Raw genomic sequence first — 23,007 nt, forward strand, 5'->3', positions numbered from 1 at the left:
ACCTTGTTCGTTATAGCATTCGTTCGTTATAGGATTAATCCGTTCCAGGCCCCCAAATACAACCACTTAACACTGAAAAATATAATATAAAATTGTAAAAATTGTAAAAAAGTGCATAAATATGTATCTAAACCCCTGAAATAAAGAATATCATTAATATTTGTAATAAAAAAACAATAAATTAGAAGAAAAAAAATTAAATAATGTTCGTTGTAGGAGTTTCGTTCGTTATAGCATTCTCAATTTTATAGGTAAAACCGTTCGTTATAGGAATATTCGTAGTAGGATCCGTTCGTTATAGCATACCCCACGTATTAACTGTGAATATAGTAAAGAAGAATATCAACAAGAAGCGTTCTGGTGATAGAATTCCCGGTGATGATCGTAAAAGAGAGGATATAACACTTGAAGAGAAGCTCGATTTTATCAACCTCAAAATCACCCTTCTCCCCCATCAAGTAAAGTGTTACATTTACTGTATGATTTCATTATTAGATATTAATGTAACATTTATTTAGACTGTGCTATCCTTTGTGTTAGGCTAACTACTAAATTTTTTCGATTTCGAGTAATCTGCACCTAACCCTATTTTCTCCATAAGCCCTGTTATTTCTATTACGCGATTTTCTATAACACGATATTTTACAAGAACACAATTATCGCGTTATAGCAGAACTACCTGTACAACAATATTCATGCGCCAGACGAAATAGTCCCGTATTCATCCGCGTTCGTTGTAGGAGTTGCGTTCGTTATAGCATTCTCAATTTTATAGGTAAAAACGTTCGTTATAGGAATATTCGTAGTAGGATCCGTTCGTTATAGCATACTCCACTGTAAATAAATAAACTCTTAAGTTCTTAGCCAGCAAATTTCAAAATATAAATCACAAATTGGGATAAATCACCTGCTTGGGCCAGATGTGTGACCCTACCAAACATGGCAGATTTTCTCCAGGCGCTCTGGTTTCCCGCTGTACTAACATTGGACAATGAAGGTTGAAACAAAGAACTGACTGACTGCCGAAATGGCTAGTAAGCTAATAAGATATACATGTAATATGATTAATTATACTATGCTTAGGATAGGAGATAAGCTACAAGATAAGAATAAAAGCAAGAAGGAAGACAATACCAACCTGCAGTACTGGCGCACCAAGACTAGCACGCACAAAATTATGAGTATCGGGTGAGAGTGGAGCTCCTCCCACAGCCACTAAGCGCAACCTTCCACCTAATAACAAACGGATCTTCCTGAACACAAACCTGCATGAAGAGAGAAACAATTCATCATACTATACACAAATTGCTGATTATCATATAATAATTAATATACAATGCAGGCATACCCCATTAACTGATGCATATAGGGACTGGGAAAAGTTGTTGGGTAGTGACTCATTAGTTATTGAAGCAATTAATCCCATAAGAACATGACAATTTCAGGGGGTAGGGGACCGGCCATCCTTCCAAAACTCTTGATATATCTTTGTCATGCACAGTGACAAACAAGAAAATAAAGCAGACTTATAAAACAAGCATAATAAGCCATAAATAAGCAATGTAAAGCATAAAATGAGACTGTTATTTACCTGTGTTGAGGATGGTAAAGACATTCTAGGGTGGCAAGTTCAAGTCTCTACCAACCTTTGTTGGTCCTTCACTACTCTTATTATGCCTTATCACATCACACCAAGTTGCCAAGTACAAGAGGAAATATAACTGGGGCATTTAGCCATGAATGAGTAACACAAAGTCAGAAAAAAAAAACACGAAGTCAGAGACATAGTAAATGTAAATAAGAGCAAAGTTGGTGGGAATGAGTCAGAGGCAATATACAGAGAGCCTTCTAGTGGCAAGAATTCGCATCACACCAGCTCTGCCAATTGTCGAATCTCTGGGGTATCAACGAAACTCGTGGGGTATTTCCCCTAATGTAATTGCTAGTTATGCGAATTGGCTGCGCTCAGAAGGCATCATCGAACTAAGCTTATCACCCTGGCGTGCTCAAGTTGTAATTGTTAAGATAACCTTCCGCGTCACAAGAAGGCTATGCATTGAATATTCCCAGACCATTAATCAGTACACTGAGCTAGATGCTTATCCATTACTTTGCAAAGATGTTATTGTTAATGATCTTGCTAATTACAGGGGCTCCCCTACTTATGAGCTGGTTAGGTTCCTGAGGTCTGTTCGAAAGTCCATTTGTTCTTAAGTCCAACATTACTTTTGTCAATATTGAATACTGCATACAACATTGTAAAAAAAGGTTGTACAGACAGCTATACCCCAATAATACTTGACAGTATTTCTTACCAGCCTTAAACAGTATTTGAATGTATAAATAGCATGGATAGTAATAATAGCATGTATAGTAATAATAAATAAAGGTATACATAAGGTTACTGTACTTACTTTATTCCTGGTGCTGCCTTGCTTGCTGGGACTGATGTTGCTTGCCGGGGTGTTGGAGTTAGTTGGAGGATGGAGATGAGGGTGGAGATGGAGGATCAACAAGGTCTGAGGTACAGGCATCTGGTTCTGGGGCATTGGGAATGGCTTTAAAGGTTGTATAACCTCTTGTAGATGTAGATGGCATTGGTTCTTGATGTTCCGCGGATTATAATTTCTCTTGCTCCTTCTGTCCCATCTCAACTCTCATGAAAAACTTATCAAGAGATGTCTGCACAGTTAATCTCTTCTTTTCTTCATAAATTATCTTGTAGCAGGCAATAGCATCGTGAACAGCTGCAGACACTTTTGTAAATATTTCAATTTTTTTTTTTTTTTTACAGGAATTAGCCCACCCAGGCACAGGTCAAAAGACCCACAACTGGGTCCTGAGACTCAAAAGAAGCAGCCAACTGCTTAGAGTTGAACTTTTGGGGTTCCTCAGCCTCCTGTTCCTCCTCAGGGACCTCCTCCTGGACCCTGAGTGACTCCAGCTCCATCAAATCTTCGTTGGTCAGCTCCTGAGTGTGGCATTCCAACAATTCGTGGACATCATCTTCCTCCATTTCCAAACACAGTTGCTTGCCCAGTTCCACTAGGTTGTTGGCCGCTGAATTCACATTCTCTGTAAATCCCTTGAAGTCATTGGCAAATTGTGGGCCGAGTTTCTTCCAAACACAATTCATGTTGGAAATCTTGACCTCATGCCAAGGAAGCATCAATGTTCTTAATGGCCTTGTAGATGTTGTAGTTCTTCTAGAAGTCTCAGTGTCACTCCACTTTCCTCTTCTGTCCCCTTCACAGCCTGTGTGAAAGTTCTCTACAGGTAGTATGCTTTAAAACTTGCTATGACACCTTGGTCCATAGGCTGCAGGACAGAGGTGGTATTGGGAGGCAAGTACACCACCTTGATGTTGGCGTGGAAATCCTCCAGGAATGATGGATGACCAGGGGCATTACCTAGCACAAGCAGGATCTTGAAGGGCAGGTTTTTGTTGTTGCAGGAAGTGAAGCTTTGACAACACCCTTGAGGACCCTGGGGTTTTCGGAATGATACACTAACAAAGGTTTTAGTTTGCAGTCACCAGCAGCATTTCCACCAGAGCAGGAGTGCAAGTCTATCCTCCAATGCCTTAAAACCAGGCATAGTCTTCTCTTCTTTGGCGATGTATGTACAATCAGGCATTTTTTCCAGTATAAACCGGTCTCATCCACATTAAACACCTGCTCTGGTAGGTAACCCCCGTCATCAATAATTTCCGACAAAAGCTTAGGAAACTCCAAGGCTGCTACCATGTCAGCAATGGCAGCCTCACCACTCACTCTTATGTTGCGCAGGTTTGAACGAGCCTTAAACCTGTGGAACCAACCATGGCTTGCAGTAAATGTTTCTTCAGCAACACTCTCACCATGTTTAGCCGTTACGTTTTCAAAGAGACTTATGGCCTTCCGCTGAATTAAGTTAAGCTTATAGGCATGCGGTGCTGATGCTGGTCTTCCAGCCACACTCAAAAGTTTTTCCATCTCTGAGATCACCGAACCTCTTTTCTTACTAATGATCGTGGAATGCATTGGCACAGAACCTTTCACATGTTGCATAATGCGCTCTTTGTCCTTCAAAATTGTCCCAACAGTCGAACGTTTCATCCCAACAGCATTTGCTATGCTTATCATTTTCTCACCTCTTTCACAACGCTTTATAAAGCCCACCTTAGTTTCCAACGTAATAGTGCGACGCTTTTTACAACCACCATCACCACTGGTGTCACTCTTACGCTTCTGAGACATGTTGGGGTCAATAATATTCGTTAAAACCACAAATACAGTAAAACCTCGATTAACCGCCCACATATGGGGGGAAGGGGCCGACGGACAATCCGAAAGGTCGATTAATAGTAAATAAAGTCTTCGGAAATAAAACATATATTTTCTATGTACCTATCCCTAACCTACCTCATTTAAGTCCCTCTATTCATTTTTGTTCATTTGCCATTCATATTTCAATAGAATTTGCTTTAAAACATTAACCACTTTAGTAAATAAATATGAACCAGCACAGAAACTGTGAATAAAAAATTTTAAAGTCAAAGAACCATGTCATCACAAAAATTGTGACCAAGTCCCAGGTTGCTGATCTGACTTTCTACCTCATTTACACACAATTGCAGGGTCTCAATTATTTCTCTTACTATTGACAACACAGCATACATATAGGTATATTGCTTCTCACTCTTGATTTTTTTTTTTCATTTTTGCATTTCTTTATGGTTCTTTATTATTATTAATATTATTACAGTGAACCCTCATTTTACGCGGTTAATTCAACCCAAGGCGGCCCGCGTAAAGTGAGAAACGAGTAAAGTGAACACATAACATATGGGATTAATTGAAATAGAGACCGGGCCGACCCCCAAACTCCACTTTTTCAGACACAATACCTACGTTGTAGTAAAAATAACTTCTTAATTTTATGATGGTATGCACACACAATTAATAATTAAGAGAAATATCAATAATAATAGGTTTTTTAACACTTACATTAGTAGAAAAGATGGCTGGGCACACGGGGATGGGGGGTTGGTTCCGAGGCAGAGGGCAGATTATTGGCCCTCATCTGTATCACTTGTATCAATTGTATCACTATCCACCACAGAGGCTTGCAGGGCCTCTTTGTCAAACCCCTCAAAGTCCACATAAGTCCATATCCTCACTATAATTATCACTATCACTGACTTGGGCAGGCTGTGGTGGGTGGTGGGTGAAGAACTCAGTAATGTTTTGATGACTGGGCGACCTTGTGCGCACCCTGCTCACGCAGCTTACACAGCATGGCGGATGGCGGGAGGTTTGGATCCAAAAATGGCGCAGCTCGCCAGCCGCTCTCCGCGTAAAGGGGTACACGCACCGCGGAATGTGAGCATTCCGGTTTCGGCAGGGTACCGCGTAAACGTGGAAATGCGGAATGTGGGACCGCGTAGAGCGAGGGTTGACTGTATTAATATTAATATTATTATTATTACATTATCGCCCCCCCCAAGCCCCGATGTGGGTCAGTGACCTGTGCCCGGGTGGGCTAATCCCGGTAAAAAAAAAAAAATAAAATAAATAAATAAATAAATAAATAAGTAGGGGTCCGGGATCAGCGGTTAATCCGAAAGTCGGTTAATCGAGGTTTTACTGTAACCACAAATAACACCGTGAGGCAGCAGAGGAACACAACACCAACATTGGCGCTGGGGATACAGGGTGACGCAGAACAGCCAACGCCATCTATCGCGTGGCGGTTGAACTTACGACTCAGCGCGGTTTTCAAACAGGCAATTGGGCAATTGAACATACGGACAGGTTTGTTCGTATCTCTGAAAGTTCGTAACTTGAATGTTCGTAAGTAGGGGAGCTCCTGTACAAGGTGTTTTCTACTTTGATCTGAAAAGTGCCTATCATCAAGTGCCTCTGAAGGAATCTGACAGGATGTATACTGCATTTGAGGCAAATGGAAGACTGCACCAGTTTTGTCGGATCCCATTTGGAGTAACAAACAGTGTTGCTGCATTCCAATGAGAAATGGACAAACTAGTTGAGTCAGAAAACTTGAAAGACACCTTTCCTTATCTTGATAATATAACCATAGCAGGCCATGACCAAAAAAAGCATGATGAAAATCTCCAAAAGTTCTTTGACGTTGTGAGCCGTCAAAATTTAACTTCAAAATGAATCCAAGTCGATCAGATCTGTGAAAACAATCAATATTCTTGGCTACTGGGTTGGGAACGGCACCTTCAAACCTGATCCAGAGAGACTTCTTCCTCTTCAAGAACTCCCTCCACCAACAAATCTAAGTTCCCTTTGCAGAGCCCCTGGAATGTTTGCTTACTATGCAAAATGGATATCCCATTTCTCTGATAAAATACAATCGCTGATAAATGCCAAGTCTTTTCCATTAGAAGAATCAGCCATATCAGCCTTCAACCTCATCAAGAAACAACTGGAAAATAATAAACTTCAATCCATAGATGAAAGCCTCCCATTTGCGGTTGAATGTGATGCCTCAGAAGTAGATATCTCTGCTGTACTGAACCAAGGAGGCCAACTGGTGGCCTTTATGTCCAGGACCCTGCAAGGTAGTGAATTGCACTATCCCCCTGTTGAAAAGGAGGCCAAAGCTATCTTAGAAGCAGTGCATAAATGGAGTCCTAAAAGAATCAGCTTTCCTGAAAAAAGAATCCCACACTGAACATCATCAGTCATTTCATACTCATTTGTTTACAAAGAGCAATCAGCTGATCGGCTTACCACAATGTCTGTCTTCAACACTTAGTAAATTAGCACAGTACAGTTGTGTATTTATCATCACTTAATGAATACTATTGTAATGTATTTATCACCACTTAATAAATACTATTGTAGTGTATTTATCATAACTTTAATAAGTAATATTGTAGAGTACTATAGAGTATTATGCATCTGCATACAGTATACCCTGGTTTATTCATTAAACATTTGTCTAAGTGTACAAGTAGCCAAACTGAGTCATCATATAACACTCAAAGATAATAAATAACGTTTTTAAGACGGTCTCTTCATATCAAATACTATACAGTGTGTTATAGTGACCCCTGTTGCAAGCTGGTCTGCAGAAAGCTCACAGGAATGCATCTTGAGTAAACAACCTTTTGATACAACTTATCCCTTTATTTTCAAGTCATTTTACAAATTACATACAGTATTGTACTTTTTCTCTCTTACTGAAGATGTTATATTAATCACGATGAACCATAAACCATAAGAGGCCAATCATATGAGAATATAATACTGAATCAACAAATAAATAAACCTGACGAATGCTGCCACACCAGATCAGCCCCAGCCTGCTTACATACTCAAATGTCTTAGTTCTCAGTAGGCCTATAGCAAATCTGATTAGACCACTGTACAGTAATCAGTAAGTGTTGTTTATTTTAGAAGATTTTTTTTACTTAATCTTCCCTTTATCTTTTTTTTTGTTTTTTTGTATTTCTAGTGACCAGAGCATCCCAGAGTCCAAAAAAGCCGTTTTTTTTCTTCTAAAATCCAGTTTTTGTTATAAAGTCCAGAATGCGACATCTAGCTTTATACCTAGGTATGTAAATGCCTAACATTAACTCGCCAGGCCAACATACAGGCAATGAAAACATCCAATAATTACTTAAATATGTAATATTAGGAGGACACGTCGCTACCTGGCATTTAATTGCAATTCTCAAAACCCCCTTCCGCACCCCCATCACACGCATTACTATCGTCACCTTCTTGCCTAGCGAATCAGCTGTAAACACGCACATGGAAAGCTCCACTAATTTGTGTTGTAATAGCTGAAATACTACCGTATATACTCGTCTATAACCCCCCTTCATTTATAGGTCGACCCTGATTTTTTTACCAAGAAATCGTTAATTTGTGATATTCCTCGTTTATAGGTCGACCAAAGTTTTTGTGGGTAATGGAACAACAAAACCTTCAGTAAAAACACTCTACGTCTTATAAACTGAGGCTCGCCGTGCCTGAAACACCGAGTGCCGAAGGCAAATTGTTTACCATTTATTATTACGACACTTTACACTGAAACGCGGGTAGTTTCAACAAAAATATTGTATATTTCCATTCAAGTATTTACTCAAGTCAATTAGGAGGGAATGTTATTGTAATACAAGAGTTTTTTAACTGAAAACCATTCGAAAAGCGATTACGGTAACATATTTTGAACGAAAGAAAGCGAAAGTCATTGTTTTCTTCACGATTTTATCCCACTTTCCACTGTAATACGTATGTCATTTCAGCAAAAAATATTACATTTCCGTGAATGTTTTATATCAAGCACAGTATGAATAGAATATCACTAATATAAAAGTATTTTACCCGAAAAATATTAAAAAACAAGTAACATCTCTTGAACATCGGAAGGTTAGAAAAGTCTTTTGTTTTCGTCATGTAGTTTATCCTAATTTACATTGAAATACATCACGTTTCAGCAAAACTACAGTCATGCGCCGGTTAACGTCCTAGATACGTCCTTGGAAACGTGACGTTAACCGAAATGGACGTTGTCCGATCATCACATAAACTTTTTATTTATACTTATGTGCATGTGGAATACTATATACAGTTGTACCCCACTTAACGCGGTCAATTGAACCCAGAGGGTCCCGCGTTAAGTGAAATCCGCGTTAACTGAACAACAGAACATATGGGATTAATTCCAATAGAACCCAGCCCGACCCCCAAACTCCACTTTTTGACGACACATAACTATGTTGTAGTAAAAATTCTATCTTAACTTTATGATGGTATGAAAAAACAAGTAATATAGAAGAGGTTAGGTTAGGAAAGATAAAGGTTAACATAGGAAAAATAAAGAATAGGTTAAAAAACGAAAAATTTTGTGGAACACTTACGGTAGTAGAAGAGATGGGTCGGCATACGGGGATGGAGGCTGGTTCCGAGGCAGAGGGCAGATTACTGGCCCTCAGGTGAATCACCATTACTAGGTGAATCAACATCACTGTCACTTACAGTTGTCAGGGCTTCCCTGACAAATCCCTCAAAGTCAACTTCACTTTCACTATCACTGGCTTGGGCTGGCTGTGGTGGGTTGCGGGCGAAGAACTCGGTTATGCTTTGCTGACGGCTGGTGTTGATGTTGTCGTGATACACCTTGATGTACGGCTCCATAGCCTGCACCAGTCGGGTATGGAAGACTTCATAGCGTTCATCGTCATTGTCGCGGGAAAGGACGGACTTAATTTTTTCTGTAAACTCTATGACACACTTAATATCACTATGACTTAAACTAGGTTCTTCGGAGAATGACGCACCTTCTTCCTCCTCTTCACTGGCGTGTTCTTCTTCCAACATCTCGTCGGCAGTCACTTCAGGATCTTTGATCACCTCCAGGATGTCTTCGTTGGTGGTCTCGGAGAAGCCTTCAGCTGTAATATTGAGCGCAGCTTCTCTGGCAAGGTCCACTGCTACTGCAACAGTCTGAACCTCACCAGTCACAGGTTCACTCCTCCTCTCACCTGGTATGCCATGCAACACATGTCTCCATGCGTGACGAATCGTAGCAATAGTCAGCAGATCCCATGCCTCCACCAAGAAGTCTACAGCTTGTTTAACGTTAAACTTCTTCCAAAATTGTTTGACGAGAAGTTCTTGAGTCGCCGCCTCTTGTTCCTTGTCCTCGTCGCTTTTGCTCTCGCTGTCGGTGTCACCCAGCTTACGCAACTCATCCTTGGTGTTGGTAGAGTCGTTCAGGAGCTTGAACTTCTTTGCAGAGTACGCAGCTTTCACATTGCAGATCAACTCCTGGTCCATGGGCTGGATTAATGACGTAGTGTTGGGAGGAAGGAAGACCACTTTTACGTTGGGGTGACGATCCATAAGTAGGGGCGAGTGTCCAGGTGCGTTGTCAAGGAGCAACAAAATATTGAATGGAACATTCTGTTGCTCGCAGAATTTCTGCACGTCGGGAACAAAACAGTTGTCAAACCAGAAGAGGACATCCACGCCTTACGTGCGGTTAGCCAGTGGACATTAAGCTTGTTCATGTCCATATTCTTGTAGGCGTGCGGCTTGCGGGCTTTGTGAATCACCGATAACTTTGGTTTACAGGTACCGGAGGCATTGGTGGTAAACAGGACGGTGATGCGTTCCTTCTGCAACTTCCGACCCCTTACCTTGCTGGCAGACTGGACAACGAAGGTCTTGGAAGGTAACTTTTTCCAGAAAAGACCAGATTCGCCCATGTTAAACACCTGGTCGTCACTGTACTGTCCTTCCTCCATAATCTCACGTAAAAACGGAGGAAAATGTCTAGCCGCCACACGGTCAGCACTCGCTTCCTCACCACCAATGTTGATGTTGGTGATCTTGTTCCTCTTCTTAAACCTATGCAGCCAACCAGAGGAAGCATTGAAGGGTTTGGGCTCTGCAATTCCCAGTTTACGTGTCACTGCTGCGTATAGCTCACGTGCGTACTCCTGCACTGAGCGCGTGTCCACCGCCATGTTGCGTCGCGCCTGACGCACCAAATAACTCACCAGCAAATTTTCCACTTTTGCCAGCACCCTGTTCTAGCAATACCTGATAGATGAAGCACCTGCAGACTTTGTGATTTTCATGTGCTCTTTGATCTTGGCTGCATCCTTCTTGATCGTACGAATCGTAGATTCGTTGACGCCATGCTGGCGCGCGAGATCAACTTGCCGTCTTCCTTTCTCCAAATCTTGAACAATTTGGTACTTCACCTCGTAGCTTAATGAACGTCGTGTCTTCTTTGGCTTAGTGCCGCTGGGTCGAGGTAAGGAAAGGTCTCTCTCTGGGGGCGATGGTGGTCCGGCGGAAGCCATTTTACGGAACAATGGATGCGCGTTAACACGGGGTGGCCTTGAGGGATGAAACTGCCGCGGCTAGGTCAAGCGTCGTCTCTCCTCCCTCCCTCCCTCCCTCTCCGGGGTGGTCACGTCATAATACTTTAAGCCAATTACAGCTAGCAGCAGAGGGGGGTAGGGATGCATGGCCAATCACAGTCCGATACGTCATATGACGTCAGTGATAACGCAACAAAGACACACTGCGCAACCTTACCGCGCGGCTTGCCCAAGCGGAGGGAGGAGGAGGGAAAGGCAAGGAGCACAGGCAGGCAGGCGGGCTGGTGGCGCGTGGCGCGTTGGCAAAATCTAAAAATAGCATCTCGAGCCGGACACTCACCGCGTATATGTGGAAAAAATCCGTGTTAAGTGAAAGTTCAGCTCTGGCAAGGCACCGCGTATATGCGAAAACGCGCTAAGTGAAACCGCGTTAGGCGGGGTAATACTGTACGCATATTATACACTTTTACTGTTAAATTACTACTGTACGTATGTGCAGACACCCTTACCTCGTGCAAAACATGATGCCATGTATGTACCATCACTGTTTTACAAGGATTCCAGCAGCGCCAAGCAGATGGGGGAGAGAGAGGGTGGGAGCAAGCGAGGGGGCGTGGGGGGAGGTGAGGTACAGTAGTACGTTTGACAGTTGGCACAGTCCCAGGTCTAACGCGTGTATATTTATCAGTTCTTAGGTGACTAAGCTTCTCTTTTATAAAAACCCAGTGAAATTACCTGGGTGAATATAATTAACATAGCTGGGATTCTTGTAACATACTGATTAATTTGAATATAAACATGCTATAATTTGCACTCGACAAAACAATTTTAGTACCGTAATCAAATTAGTACATGTGCCCTCCAGCTTTGCACTAACATCGTTTATTTCTATTACGTTTCTTTTAGTATGGTGTGTGCATGTAAATGGATGAAAATAAATGAAGAAATCTATGTAAATCTACCCAAAAATACAGTTGAAAAACTTTTTCATAAAATGTACTACAGTACTGTACGCAAATGTACAACAATTTTTCTCTCTTGATCAAAATATATGACGTTTATATTCAAATTATTGGCTGTCTTGCAAGGATTCCAGCAATGCAAATTATAATCTCCTAACTTTAGTCTGAGATATTATATAAGATAAAAACTGTAAGCCTAAAAGCCTGGCTGGGAGGGAGGGAGGGAGGGAGGGAGGGAGTGAGCCACCCAGCGAGGAGTTGGGGGGTGGGGGGGTTGAGGTGGTAAGTTTGAGGTGAAGGTCTCTGTGTGTTTATTTAACAGTCCTACTAAGCTTTTCTCATTTTAAAATGCCAGTGAAATGACCTGTGAGAATATAAATAACATAGCTGGGATCCTTGTAAGATACTGATTTATTTGAATATAAACATGTTGTAATTCGCACTAGACATAACAATTTTAGTTCCGTAATCAAATTAGTACATGTGCAGTTCAGCTTTGCACTAATTTATTTTACGTTTATGTTAGTATGGTGAGTGAATGGAAATGGGTGAAAATAAATGAAGAAATTTATGTAAATCTACCCAAAAATACAGTTGAAAAACTTTTTATAAAATGTATTACAGTATTGTACACTAATGTTACATTTTTTATATCTTGAGCAAAATATATGACGTTTATATTCAAATTAATCTCTGTCTTGCAAGGATTTCAGCAATGCAAATTATATTATCGTAACTTTAGTCCGAGATATTATATAAAATAAACATAAAGAAATCACCAATCTTTTGTCTTGAACATGAGGGTAGTGGGAAGAGGGGGAGGGGGCGGGAGGTGAGGTGACAGAATGTCTGCCGTTTGTTTGTTTATTTATTTGAAATAAGATTTGACAGTTGGCGCTGAAGGCCTGCCTGCGTGTTTATTTATCATGACTTAAAAGTGACTAAGCTCTTCTCAAAATTTTCCACCCAAACGACCTGGGTGAATATAACTTACATTGGAGGGATTCTTGTAAGATAGTAATTTATTTGAATGTTTTTTTTTTTCAATTTAAATTTTAATTGTTTATTCCTTGATAGAGGAAGTGGGATCCTAGTGCTGTCACTTGGTACCCCTGTACCATAACACCAGAAGCAACTGGCCAGTGTCACAAATATATACAGTTAACCGAAGTTAAGAATCTTATGGAAGGTAACTCGTTAACCGAAATCTCATTAACCGAGACGCTCGTTAACCGAGGGACCACTGTATATATATATATATATATATATATATATATATATATATATATATATATATATATATATATATATATATATATATATATATACAGTAGTACCCCGATTTACGCTGTCAATTGAACCCACAGGGTACCGCAGAAAGTGAAAACCGCGTAAAGTGAACAACAGAACATATGGGATTAATTCCAATAGAGACTGGCCCGACCCCCAAACTCCACTTTTTCCGACACAATACCTATGTTGTAGTAAAAATAACATCTAAATTTTATGATGGTATGCTCACACAATTAATATTTAAGAGAAATACAGTCGCCAGGTTAATGTCCATTCAAATAATAGACTAAAATCCCCCCCACCCTCTTCCCAGCTCACTGGCCCCTACCTCTCTGAGAAATGATTGGGTGAAACACTAGATTTTAACGTTTAGTAATAAATAATACCTCAGACTAAAGTTAGGATAATATAATTGACATTTCTGGATTCCTTGCAGGTCAGGGAATATTTTGAATGTAAACTTCATATATTTTGCACAAAAGATAAAATACTTGCTTTGTGTAAACCAAATTATTACATTAGATCTAAAATTTGTATGTCTAATGCAAAATCCATGATGATTATATTCAAAATGATCATCATATTGTAAGAATTCCAGCAATGTAAATTATATTCTGGTCAGTAATTTGTATGAATTTTATGAGCTAAAACAAATATCTTCAGTTAATAAAAAAAAAAATATTCTTCAAGACACTATCTGTCAATCAAAGTACCCCAACTTGCCTCCCCTCCCCCTCTTCCAACCACGCCAGATGGTCGGTCGGTCCCAACCCTCCCCCCCACCCCCCACCTTCTCTCCCTACCAGAGAAATGTTGGGTGAAATAACTAGGTTTTAACTTTTAGTAATAAATAATACCTCAGACTAAAGTTAGGATAATATAATTGACATTTCTGGATTCCTTGCAGGTCAGGGAATATTTTGAATGTAAACGTCATATATTTTGCACAAAAGATAAAATACTTGCTTTGTGTAAACCAAATTATTACATTAGATCTAAAATTTGTATGTCTAATGCAAAATCCATGATGTTTATACTGTATTCAAAATGATCATCATATTGTAAGAATTCCTGCAATGTAAATAATATTCTGGCCGGGTAATTTGTATGAATTTTATGAGCTACATAAAAAAAGAAAAAATTATACTTCACGCGTATATGAGTAGATGCACCACGGAAAGTGAAAGTCCGGTTCTGGCAAGGTACGGCGTAAATGAGAAATAGCGGAAAGTGAAACCGTGTAAAGCGGAGTAATACTGTATATATAATGTTATGGTAAATATCATGAACACACATAGGCATGGCTAGGTTTATTACAAAGTGATGAAAAGGGTACCTCAATACTGTAGTCCACAAAACATGTAGCAAAGCTTTTTTTATTTGGTCCCCCGTCATACGAGTCCGTTTTCTCTCACATCAGGACGCCTGAGTCCTCCGTTTTCTCTCTTAATCTTAGAGTGCACCAGAAACTTTACTATTTTTAGTAATGCCACAGAATTTGAAATTGCAACCCCAATTGCAACTAGGGTTGCAATTGTTGAGGCAACTAGATATGTCTGATTACAGCAAATGTGTTATTGTCAATTTGTAGGTGAAAGATTTTATCCTCAATAGATGTAGGTTAACATTTCACCTGTAGGCAAATGCTTAAAAAAGCCTAAGTAAGGAAGCATATTCCTTTAACACATAATATCTAACCAGTATGGGGAGGATCATCGTGTCTTCGTCAGGGGGTCGTGGAGTGGTGGTCCAGCAGGCGTCACTTATTTTTTTCTCTCTCTCTTTGGGGGGGGGGTGCCCACGGACGTATATGCAATCGGACATTGTTCTGTCGGACGTTAAACGGTGCATGACTGTACATATATATATATATATATATATATATACATATATATATATATATATATATATATATATATATATATATATATATATATATATATATATATATATATATATATATATATATATATATATATATGCTCTCCCTCACTCAGTCAGTCTCGCTGTAACCATGCTTGTGTTGACATCAACATTGTAGTTGCAAAAATATTACATTTCCGTGAATGTATTATATCAAGCACAGTATGAATAGAATATCACTAATATAAGAGTATTTTAACCGAAAACTACTAAAAACTCGAGTAACATATCTTGAACATCCGAAGGTTAGGTAAAGTCTTTTGTTTTCATGTAGTTTATCCTAATTTACATTGAAATGCATTACGTTTCAGCAAAACTACTATTTATTTCTGAGAATATGGAAATGTAATATTTTGCTGAAATGACGTACGTATTACAGTGGAAAGTGACGAAAGCAATGACTTTCGCTTTCTTTCGTTCAAAAGGTGTTACCGTAATCGCTTTTCGAATGGTTTTCAGTTAAAAAACTGTTGTATTACAATAATATTCTATCCTAATTCACTTGTGATGCAACAGTTTTTTTAAATGAAAACCATTCGAAAAGCGATTACGGTAACATCTTTTGAACGAAAGAAAGCGAATGTCATTGTTTTCGTCACGATTTTATCCCACTTTCCACTGTAATGCGTACGTCATTTCAGCAAAAATATTACATTTCCGTGAATGTAGTATATCAAGCACAGTATGAATAGAATATCAGTGTAATATAACAGTATTTTAACCGAAAACTACTAAAAAAACGAGTAACATATCTTGAACATCGGAAGGTTAGGTAAAGTCTTTTGTTTTCGTCATGTATTTTATCCTATTTTACATTGAAATACATCACGTTTCAGCAAAACTACTATTTATTTCTGAGAATATATTCATTCAGGCACAGTTTAGGTAAAATATACATGTGCTGTAACATTTTTTTAATTGAAAACGATTCGAAAACACATACCCTCTAGCCCTGTTCAAGGAGAAGACTGGGAGGAGCTGTTTGGTGCTTAAGACGATGACAAGGAAAATGATTTTGATGGGTTTTAATGAAAATATTCAGAAAGACCCTGGCACTGTCAAGCAGCGGCCGCTTCTTAAAGGCCTGGTATATATCGAGTATTTGAAAGAGCCAATTTGGAGATACCCGGCCACTTGAGCCACCCGAGGAGGAAGCTGGAGCAGCAGAGGTGCATAATCGGCAGCCTATTAAGGCACTGAAAAACCTGGCCTATAGTATGGACCCCTCCATGGTGCGTGCCCTGAAATTCATGCAAGGGATGGATGACATTTTTGCTCCATACAAAAACATCATGGAAGAAATGAAAAGAAAGAGACGACAACTCCCCATCACCATGTTCTTTGATCACCGAAGGAGAGATTTAACACCATCAATCACTGGCAGCAGTGAGGAAGCAGCTGAATCCACCATCGCCCCCACTTCACCAACCGTTATGGAATTGAGTGACGATGAGCCCGATGACCCCCGTCCTGTCGCCGAGGATAGGTACGGTACAGTAAAGTGAAATTTTTATCTCTTTTTTTAATAGCTTTTCTTGCCATGTTTATTGTTTGTAAAAATGCACAGCACAGTACAGTTCAGTACTGTACATAGGAAGTGGAGGTGCAGTTATTCACAAAACATTTGTGTTCGTTGTCGGCAGTAGTGACGGTGAGGAGGTGGAGGCGGAGGAGGGAGCGGAGGGAGCGAGTTGGGAGGAGTGGTGACCTTGGACGCGGGAGGTGGGACGAGTGGAGATGCCAGCCAGTACATTACGGGTGTATTAATTGTTTTTATAGCTATTTTTGCATTTTAATATTAAATACTGTACATTACATTTCAACAAAACTACCAATTATTTCTGAGAACATGGAAATGTAATATTTTTGCTGAAATGATGTACGTATTACAGTGGAAAGTGGGATAAAATTGTGACGAAAGCAATGACTTTCTCTTTCTTTCGTTCAAAAGATGTTACCGTAATCGCTTTTCGAATGGTTTTCAGTTGTGGGATTATAAGACTAATGATAGGATAGAATATTATTGTAATACAGTACGAGTACAACAGTTTTTTAACTGAAAACCATTCGAAAAGCGATTACGGTAAAATCTTTTGAATAACGAAAGAAAGCGAAAGTCATTGTTTTCCTCATGATTTTATCCCACTTTCCACTGTAATATGTACGTCATTCCAGCAAAAATATTATATTTCCATATTTATTTCTGAGAATACGTATATTCACTCAGTCACAGTTAAGGTAAAAATATACTTGTGATGTAATATTTTAATGAAAATACGGTATCGTAGTTTTCTTTTGTTTCAAATTTAATTAACAAAGATTGATGTTTCAAATGTAATGAAAAAAAATTTATGTACAGTATCTATAAATACACTTTAATAAATGAATACAGTTGTACCCCGCTTTACGCGGTCAATTGAACCCACAGGGTACTGCGTTAAGTGAAAACCGCGTTAAGTGAACAACAGAACATATGGGATTAATTCCAATAGAGACTGGCCCGACCCCCAAACTCCACTTTTTGACGACACACAACTATGTTGTAGTAAAAAATTTATCTTAACTTTATGATGGTATGAACAAACAAGTTATATAGAAGAGGTTAGGTTAGGAAAAATAAAGGTTAAGTTAGGAAAATTAAAAGTTAGGTGTAACACTTACGTGAGTAGAAGAGATGGGTCGGCATACGGGGATGGAGGCGGAGGGGAGGGAGGAGGAGGAGGGGGGGGGAGAGGCGAGGCAGGCGGGTGGCAGGTGGGGCGAATCTAAAAATAGCGTCTCAAGCCGGACACTCTGCGCGTATATGGGTAGATGAACCGCGTTAAGTGAAAGTTCGGTTCTGGCGAGGCACCGCGTATATGAGAAATCGCGTTAAGTGAAACCGCGTAAAGCGGGGTACAACTGTACTTTGTTTTACATCGTCCTGTGCTACCATACCATGGATTTGGCTACTTTGGGCTTGCTATGATGATGCAAGAGATCTACCCTGGCAACTGTACCGACACACAGCTGGTAGTGCGTTGGTGCATCGTTTCCATTGTTTACTGGTAGTTACTGGTAAATATTTTTCAACCTAACGAAACTATTACCCTCTTAGAGGTCGACCCCCAATTTTTTGCCAAATAATTTGGTCTTAAAAACTCGAACTACACACAGGTATATACGATAAATAAGGACATGGGGGGCCAGGTTTTTTAAAGTGCAAAAGTACACGATTTTTAACATCCACGGTATCTCTTGTGCCGCACCTCACAGAGGCGTGCTGGTACTCACTGTATATGCGATCGACATTAACCGGGCATGATGAATGTACTACAGTCAACCTCACTTTACGCCGTCCCACATTCCGCCAAGGCTTCACGCTACACGTGCCCGCCAGAACCCAGGATGCTCACATTCCGCGGTGGGTGTACCCCTTTACGCGGGTGAAGTATAATTTTTTTATTTAGCTCATAAAATTCATACAAATTATCCGGCCAGAATATAATTTACATTGCTGGAATTCTTACAATTTGATGATCATTTTGAATATAAACATCACAGATTTTGCATTAGACATACAAATTTTAGATATAATGTTTACTCTGAGTAAATATGTTATCTTTTGTGAAAAATATATGACGTTTATATTCAAAATATTCCTGGTCTTACAAGGAATCCAGCAATGTCAATTATATTATCCTAACTTTAGTCTGATTTATTATTTATTACTAAAAAGGTAAACAGTCTGGTATTCCCACACATTCATCTGGTAGGGAGGGTTGGTGGGGGGTGGGAGGGACCGGCGACCAACCACCTGGCACGGTGTGAAGAATATTTTTTTTTTATTAACTGAAGATATTTGTTTTAGATCATAAAATTCATACACATTACCCGGCCAGAATATAATTTACATTGCTGGAATTCATACAATTTGATGATCATTTTGAATATAAACATCATATATTTTGCATTAGACATACAAATTTTAGATACAGTATTACCCCGCCTAACGCGGTTTCACTTAACGCGTTTTATCATATACGCGGTGCCTCGCCAGAGCTGAACTTTCACTTAACACGGATTTTTTCCACATATACGCGGTGAGTGTCCGGCTCGAGACGCTATTTTTAGATTTGCCCCACCCGCCACCCTGCCTTAGCTCATAAAATTCATACAAGTTACCCGGCCAGAATATAATTTACATTGCTGGAATTCTTATAATTTGATGATCATTTTGAATATAAACATCATATATTTTGCATTAGACATACAAATTTTAGATAAAAATTTTTCTCAAATTAACTATGTTATCTTTTGTGCAAAATATATGACATTTATATTCAAAATATTCCTGGTCTTACAAGGAATCCAGCAATGTCAATTATATTATCCTAACTTTAATCTGAGGTATTATTTAATACTAAATGTTAAAAACCCTGGAAGGGAGGATTGGTGGGGGGTGGGGGGGAGGGTTGGGACTGACCGCGCGGTTGGAAGAGGGGGGGAGGCAAGGTGGGGTACTTTGATTGACAGATAGTGTCCTGAAGATTATTTTTTTTTTTATTAACTGAAGATATTTGTTTTAGCTCATAAAATTCATACAAATTACCCGGTCAGAATATAATTTACATTGCTGGAATTCTTATATTTGATGATCATTTTGAATATAAACATCATATATTTTGCATTAGACATACAAATTTTAGATAAAATTTTTTCTCTAGGTAACTATGTTATCTTTTGTGCAAATATATGACATTTATATTCAAAATATTCCTGGTCTTACAAGGAATCCAGCAATGTCAATTGTATTATCCTAACTTTAGTTTGAGGTATTATTTATTAAAATTTAGTGGTTTTCCCCCAAAAATTTCTCTGAGAGGGAAGAGCCAGCAGTGTAGTGTGAGAGGGGGAGGGAGTTGAGTCCATTATTTGAATGGACATTAACTTGGCGACTGTATTTCTCTATTTCTCTTAAGTATTAATTGTGTGCATGTACCATCATAAAATTACGATGTTATTTTTACTACAACATAGGTATGTGCCTTCAAAAAGTGGAGTTTGGGGGTCGGGCCGGTTTCTATTGGAATTAATCCCATATGTTCTGTTGTTCACTTAACGCGGATTTCACTTAACGCGGGACCCTCTGGGTTCAATTGACCGCGTTAAGTGGGGTACAACTGTATAATGTTTACTCTGAGTAAATATGTTATCTTTTGATGCAAAATATATGACATTTATATTCAAAATATTCCTGGTTTTACAAGGAATCCAGCAATGTCAATTATATTATCCTAACTTTAATCTGAGGTATTATTTAATACTAAATGTTAAAATCTAGTTTTTTCACCCAACCTTTCTCTTGAAGGGAGGGTTGGTGGGGGGTGAGGGTTGGGACGGACCGACCATCTGGCGCAGTTCGAAGAGGGGGGGAGGCGAGGTGGGGTACTTTGATTGACAGATAGTGTGTGAAGAATATTTTTTTTTTTATTAAACTGAAGATATTTGTTTTAGCTCATAAAATTCATACAAATTACCCGGCCAGAATATAATTTACATTGCTGGAATTCTTACAATTTGATGATCATTTTGAATATAAACATCATAGATTTTGCATTAGACATACAAATTTTAGATATAATGTTTACTTTGAGTAAATATGTTATCTTTTGTGCAAAATATAAGACATTTATATTCAAAATATTCTGGGTCTTACAAGGAATCCAGCAATGTCAATTATATTATCCTAACTTTAGTTTGAGGTATTATTTATTACTATACCTAATTTTCCCCCCAAAATTTCTCAGAGAGGGAAGAGCCAGCGAGTGTAGTGTGAGAAGAGGGTGAGGGAGTTGAGTCCATTATTTGAATGGACATTAACTTGGCAACTGTATTTCTCTATTTCTCTTAAGTATTAATTGTGTGCATGTACCATCATAAAATTAAGATGTTATTTTTACTAGAACATAGGTATTGTGTTGGAAAAAGTGGAGTTTGGGGGTCAGCTGATCTCTATTTCATTTAATCCCATATGTTATGTTATTCACTTTACGCGTTTCTCACTTTCCGCGGTACCCTGTGGGTTACATTAACCACGTAAAGTGAGGGTTGACTGTATTTATTTCTGAGAATATGGAAATGTAATATTTTTGCTGAAATGACGTACGTATTACAGTGGAAAGTGGGATAAAGTCGTGACGAAAACAATGGCTTTCGCTCTCTTTCGTTCAAAAAATGTTACAGTAATGGCTTCTCGAATGGTTTTCAGTTAAAAAGCTGTTGTATTACAATAATATTCTATCCTAATTCACTTGTGATGTAACAGTTTTTTGACTGAAAAAGATTCTAAAAACACGAGTACCGTCTAGCTGATACAGCAGAGCCCTGGTCGCGGACGCTTTGTTTTTGCATCGGCCTTTCTTAAGCAGCCTTTAATTTTAGCGTACATTGAAATTGTGTTTACTGGTATATTCTTATTTTCTTGCTTCTTATTTTCCAGAAATATGACAAGTTTGTATATAATACAATGTTACGGTACTTTTAATTTACAAGTATTCATTTTTAAAAATACAGAACACACCAAACAAATACCAGTATGGATATTTGTGTGACTTTCCCACCAAAAAAGACCAAACAGCTGGTACTCTCTCCCTCAGCCCTACCAAAAATAGCCCAACGACATCTTTCTTGTTTATTCTCTTCCAATTTCTCACTTTAAGTGGTATCTATTACTTCATATTGCTTACATCAGATAAACTACAGTAACTGAGGTTAGACACTGTTATAAATTTTACCGGGTACTGGCAGGATGCCGTTAGAACCACCTGACCCTACCAACAGTGTTGCAATTCAGACAGCATTTTTTTTTTTCATTTTTGGTGTCTCCATTTCTGTTAATTTTTTTTTCTGTGGGGTTTGCACAATAGTAAACTGTTTTACCTACAGTATTGTAAAACGATTTGGGAAAAGAAATACTCGGTAACTTAAAATTTTAAAAGGAAAATTTTGAAACTGGCAACTGTGTGTAGATGACCTGACTCACATCATATTATGTCATCACGAGTAGCCTACGTGTATATTTCAAATTGTGTCTTGTTATAGTGTAGACGTGCTTGACCCATATTCTCTTCAGCATGGATTCAAGAAGAAAGTTCACAGCAATGTTCAAGCTGAGAGTGATTGAATAGGAAGAACAGACTAACAAGTGTGCAGCAGCAAGGGAATTTAAGGTTTCCGAAAAAAAAGTTAGAGACTGGAAAAAGCTCTCAGCACAACTTAAGCTTATGCCGAAAAACATATGTGCTAATAGAGGAAAGTGTAACAAGTGGCCACAGTTGGAAGTTGAAGTGGCAAAGTATGTAAGTGAAAACCGACAGAATGGATATGGTGTTTCCCGAGGATCAATTCGAATCTTTGCCTTGAAACTAGCAAGGAAATTAGGCATCACAGATTTTAAGGCGAGTCATGGTTGGTGCACAAGATTTATGAAAAGAAATGATTTTGTATTGAGACGGAGAACGAAAATATCACAGCGTCTTCCACAAGAACTTGATGTTCCACAAGAACTTGATAATAAGGTTATTGAATTTCATAGGTTCATAATCAAACACCGGAAGAAGAACTCATATAGACTTTCGTGTATTGGAAACATGGACGAAATGCCCATGAATTTTGATATGCCAGTCAGTCAAACAGTGAATAAAGTTGGTGAAAAACAGTTTTAGTTAAAACTAATGGACATGAAAAATCAAGATTCACAGTTGTGCTATCATATATGGCTGATGGCACAAAGCTGATGCCTATGGTAATATTTAAAAGGAAAACAATTCCAAACCAAAATTTTCCAAAAGGTATAATCATCCATGTGCACGAGAAAGGATGGATGGATGAAGGCGGCATACAAATATGGCTTAAAAAAGTCTGGAACTTTCGACCAGAGGGACTGCACAAAGAAAAAAGTCTTCTTGTGTGGGATATGTTTCGGTCACATCT

At 38.9% G+C, this 23,007-nt stretch overlaps 1 protein-coding gene across 2 annotated transcripts in view; it reads right to left on the reverse strand.

Moving 5' to 3' along the window:
- LOC121862407 (long-chain-fatty-acid--CoA ligase 4-like) overlaps positions 1-23,007 on the reverse strand; it is a 251,770-nt gene that overhangs the window by 45,696 nt on the left and 183,067 nt on the right. For both annotated transcript variants that reach the window (XM_042360674.1, XM_042360673.1), the window contains exon 9: positions 1,139-1,265. In XM_042360674.1, the coding sequence (XP_042216608.1) occupies positions 1,139-1,265 (127 nt within the window). The remainder of the gene's footprint in view (positions 1-1,138; positions 1,266-23,007) is intronic.

This window comes from Homarus americanus, unplaced genomic scaffold (genome assembly GCF_018991925.1).
Source record: "Homarus americanus isolate GMGI-L3 unplaced genomic scaffold, GMGI_Hamer_2.0 scaffold31037, whole genome shotgun sequence".
NCBI classification, from domain to species: Eukaryota; Metazoa; Arthropoda; class Malacostraca; order Decapoda; family Nephropidae; genus Homarus; species Homarus americanus.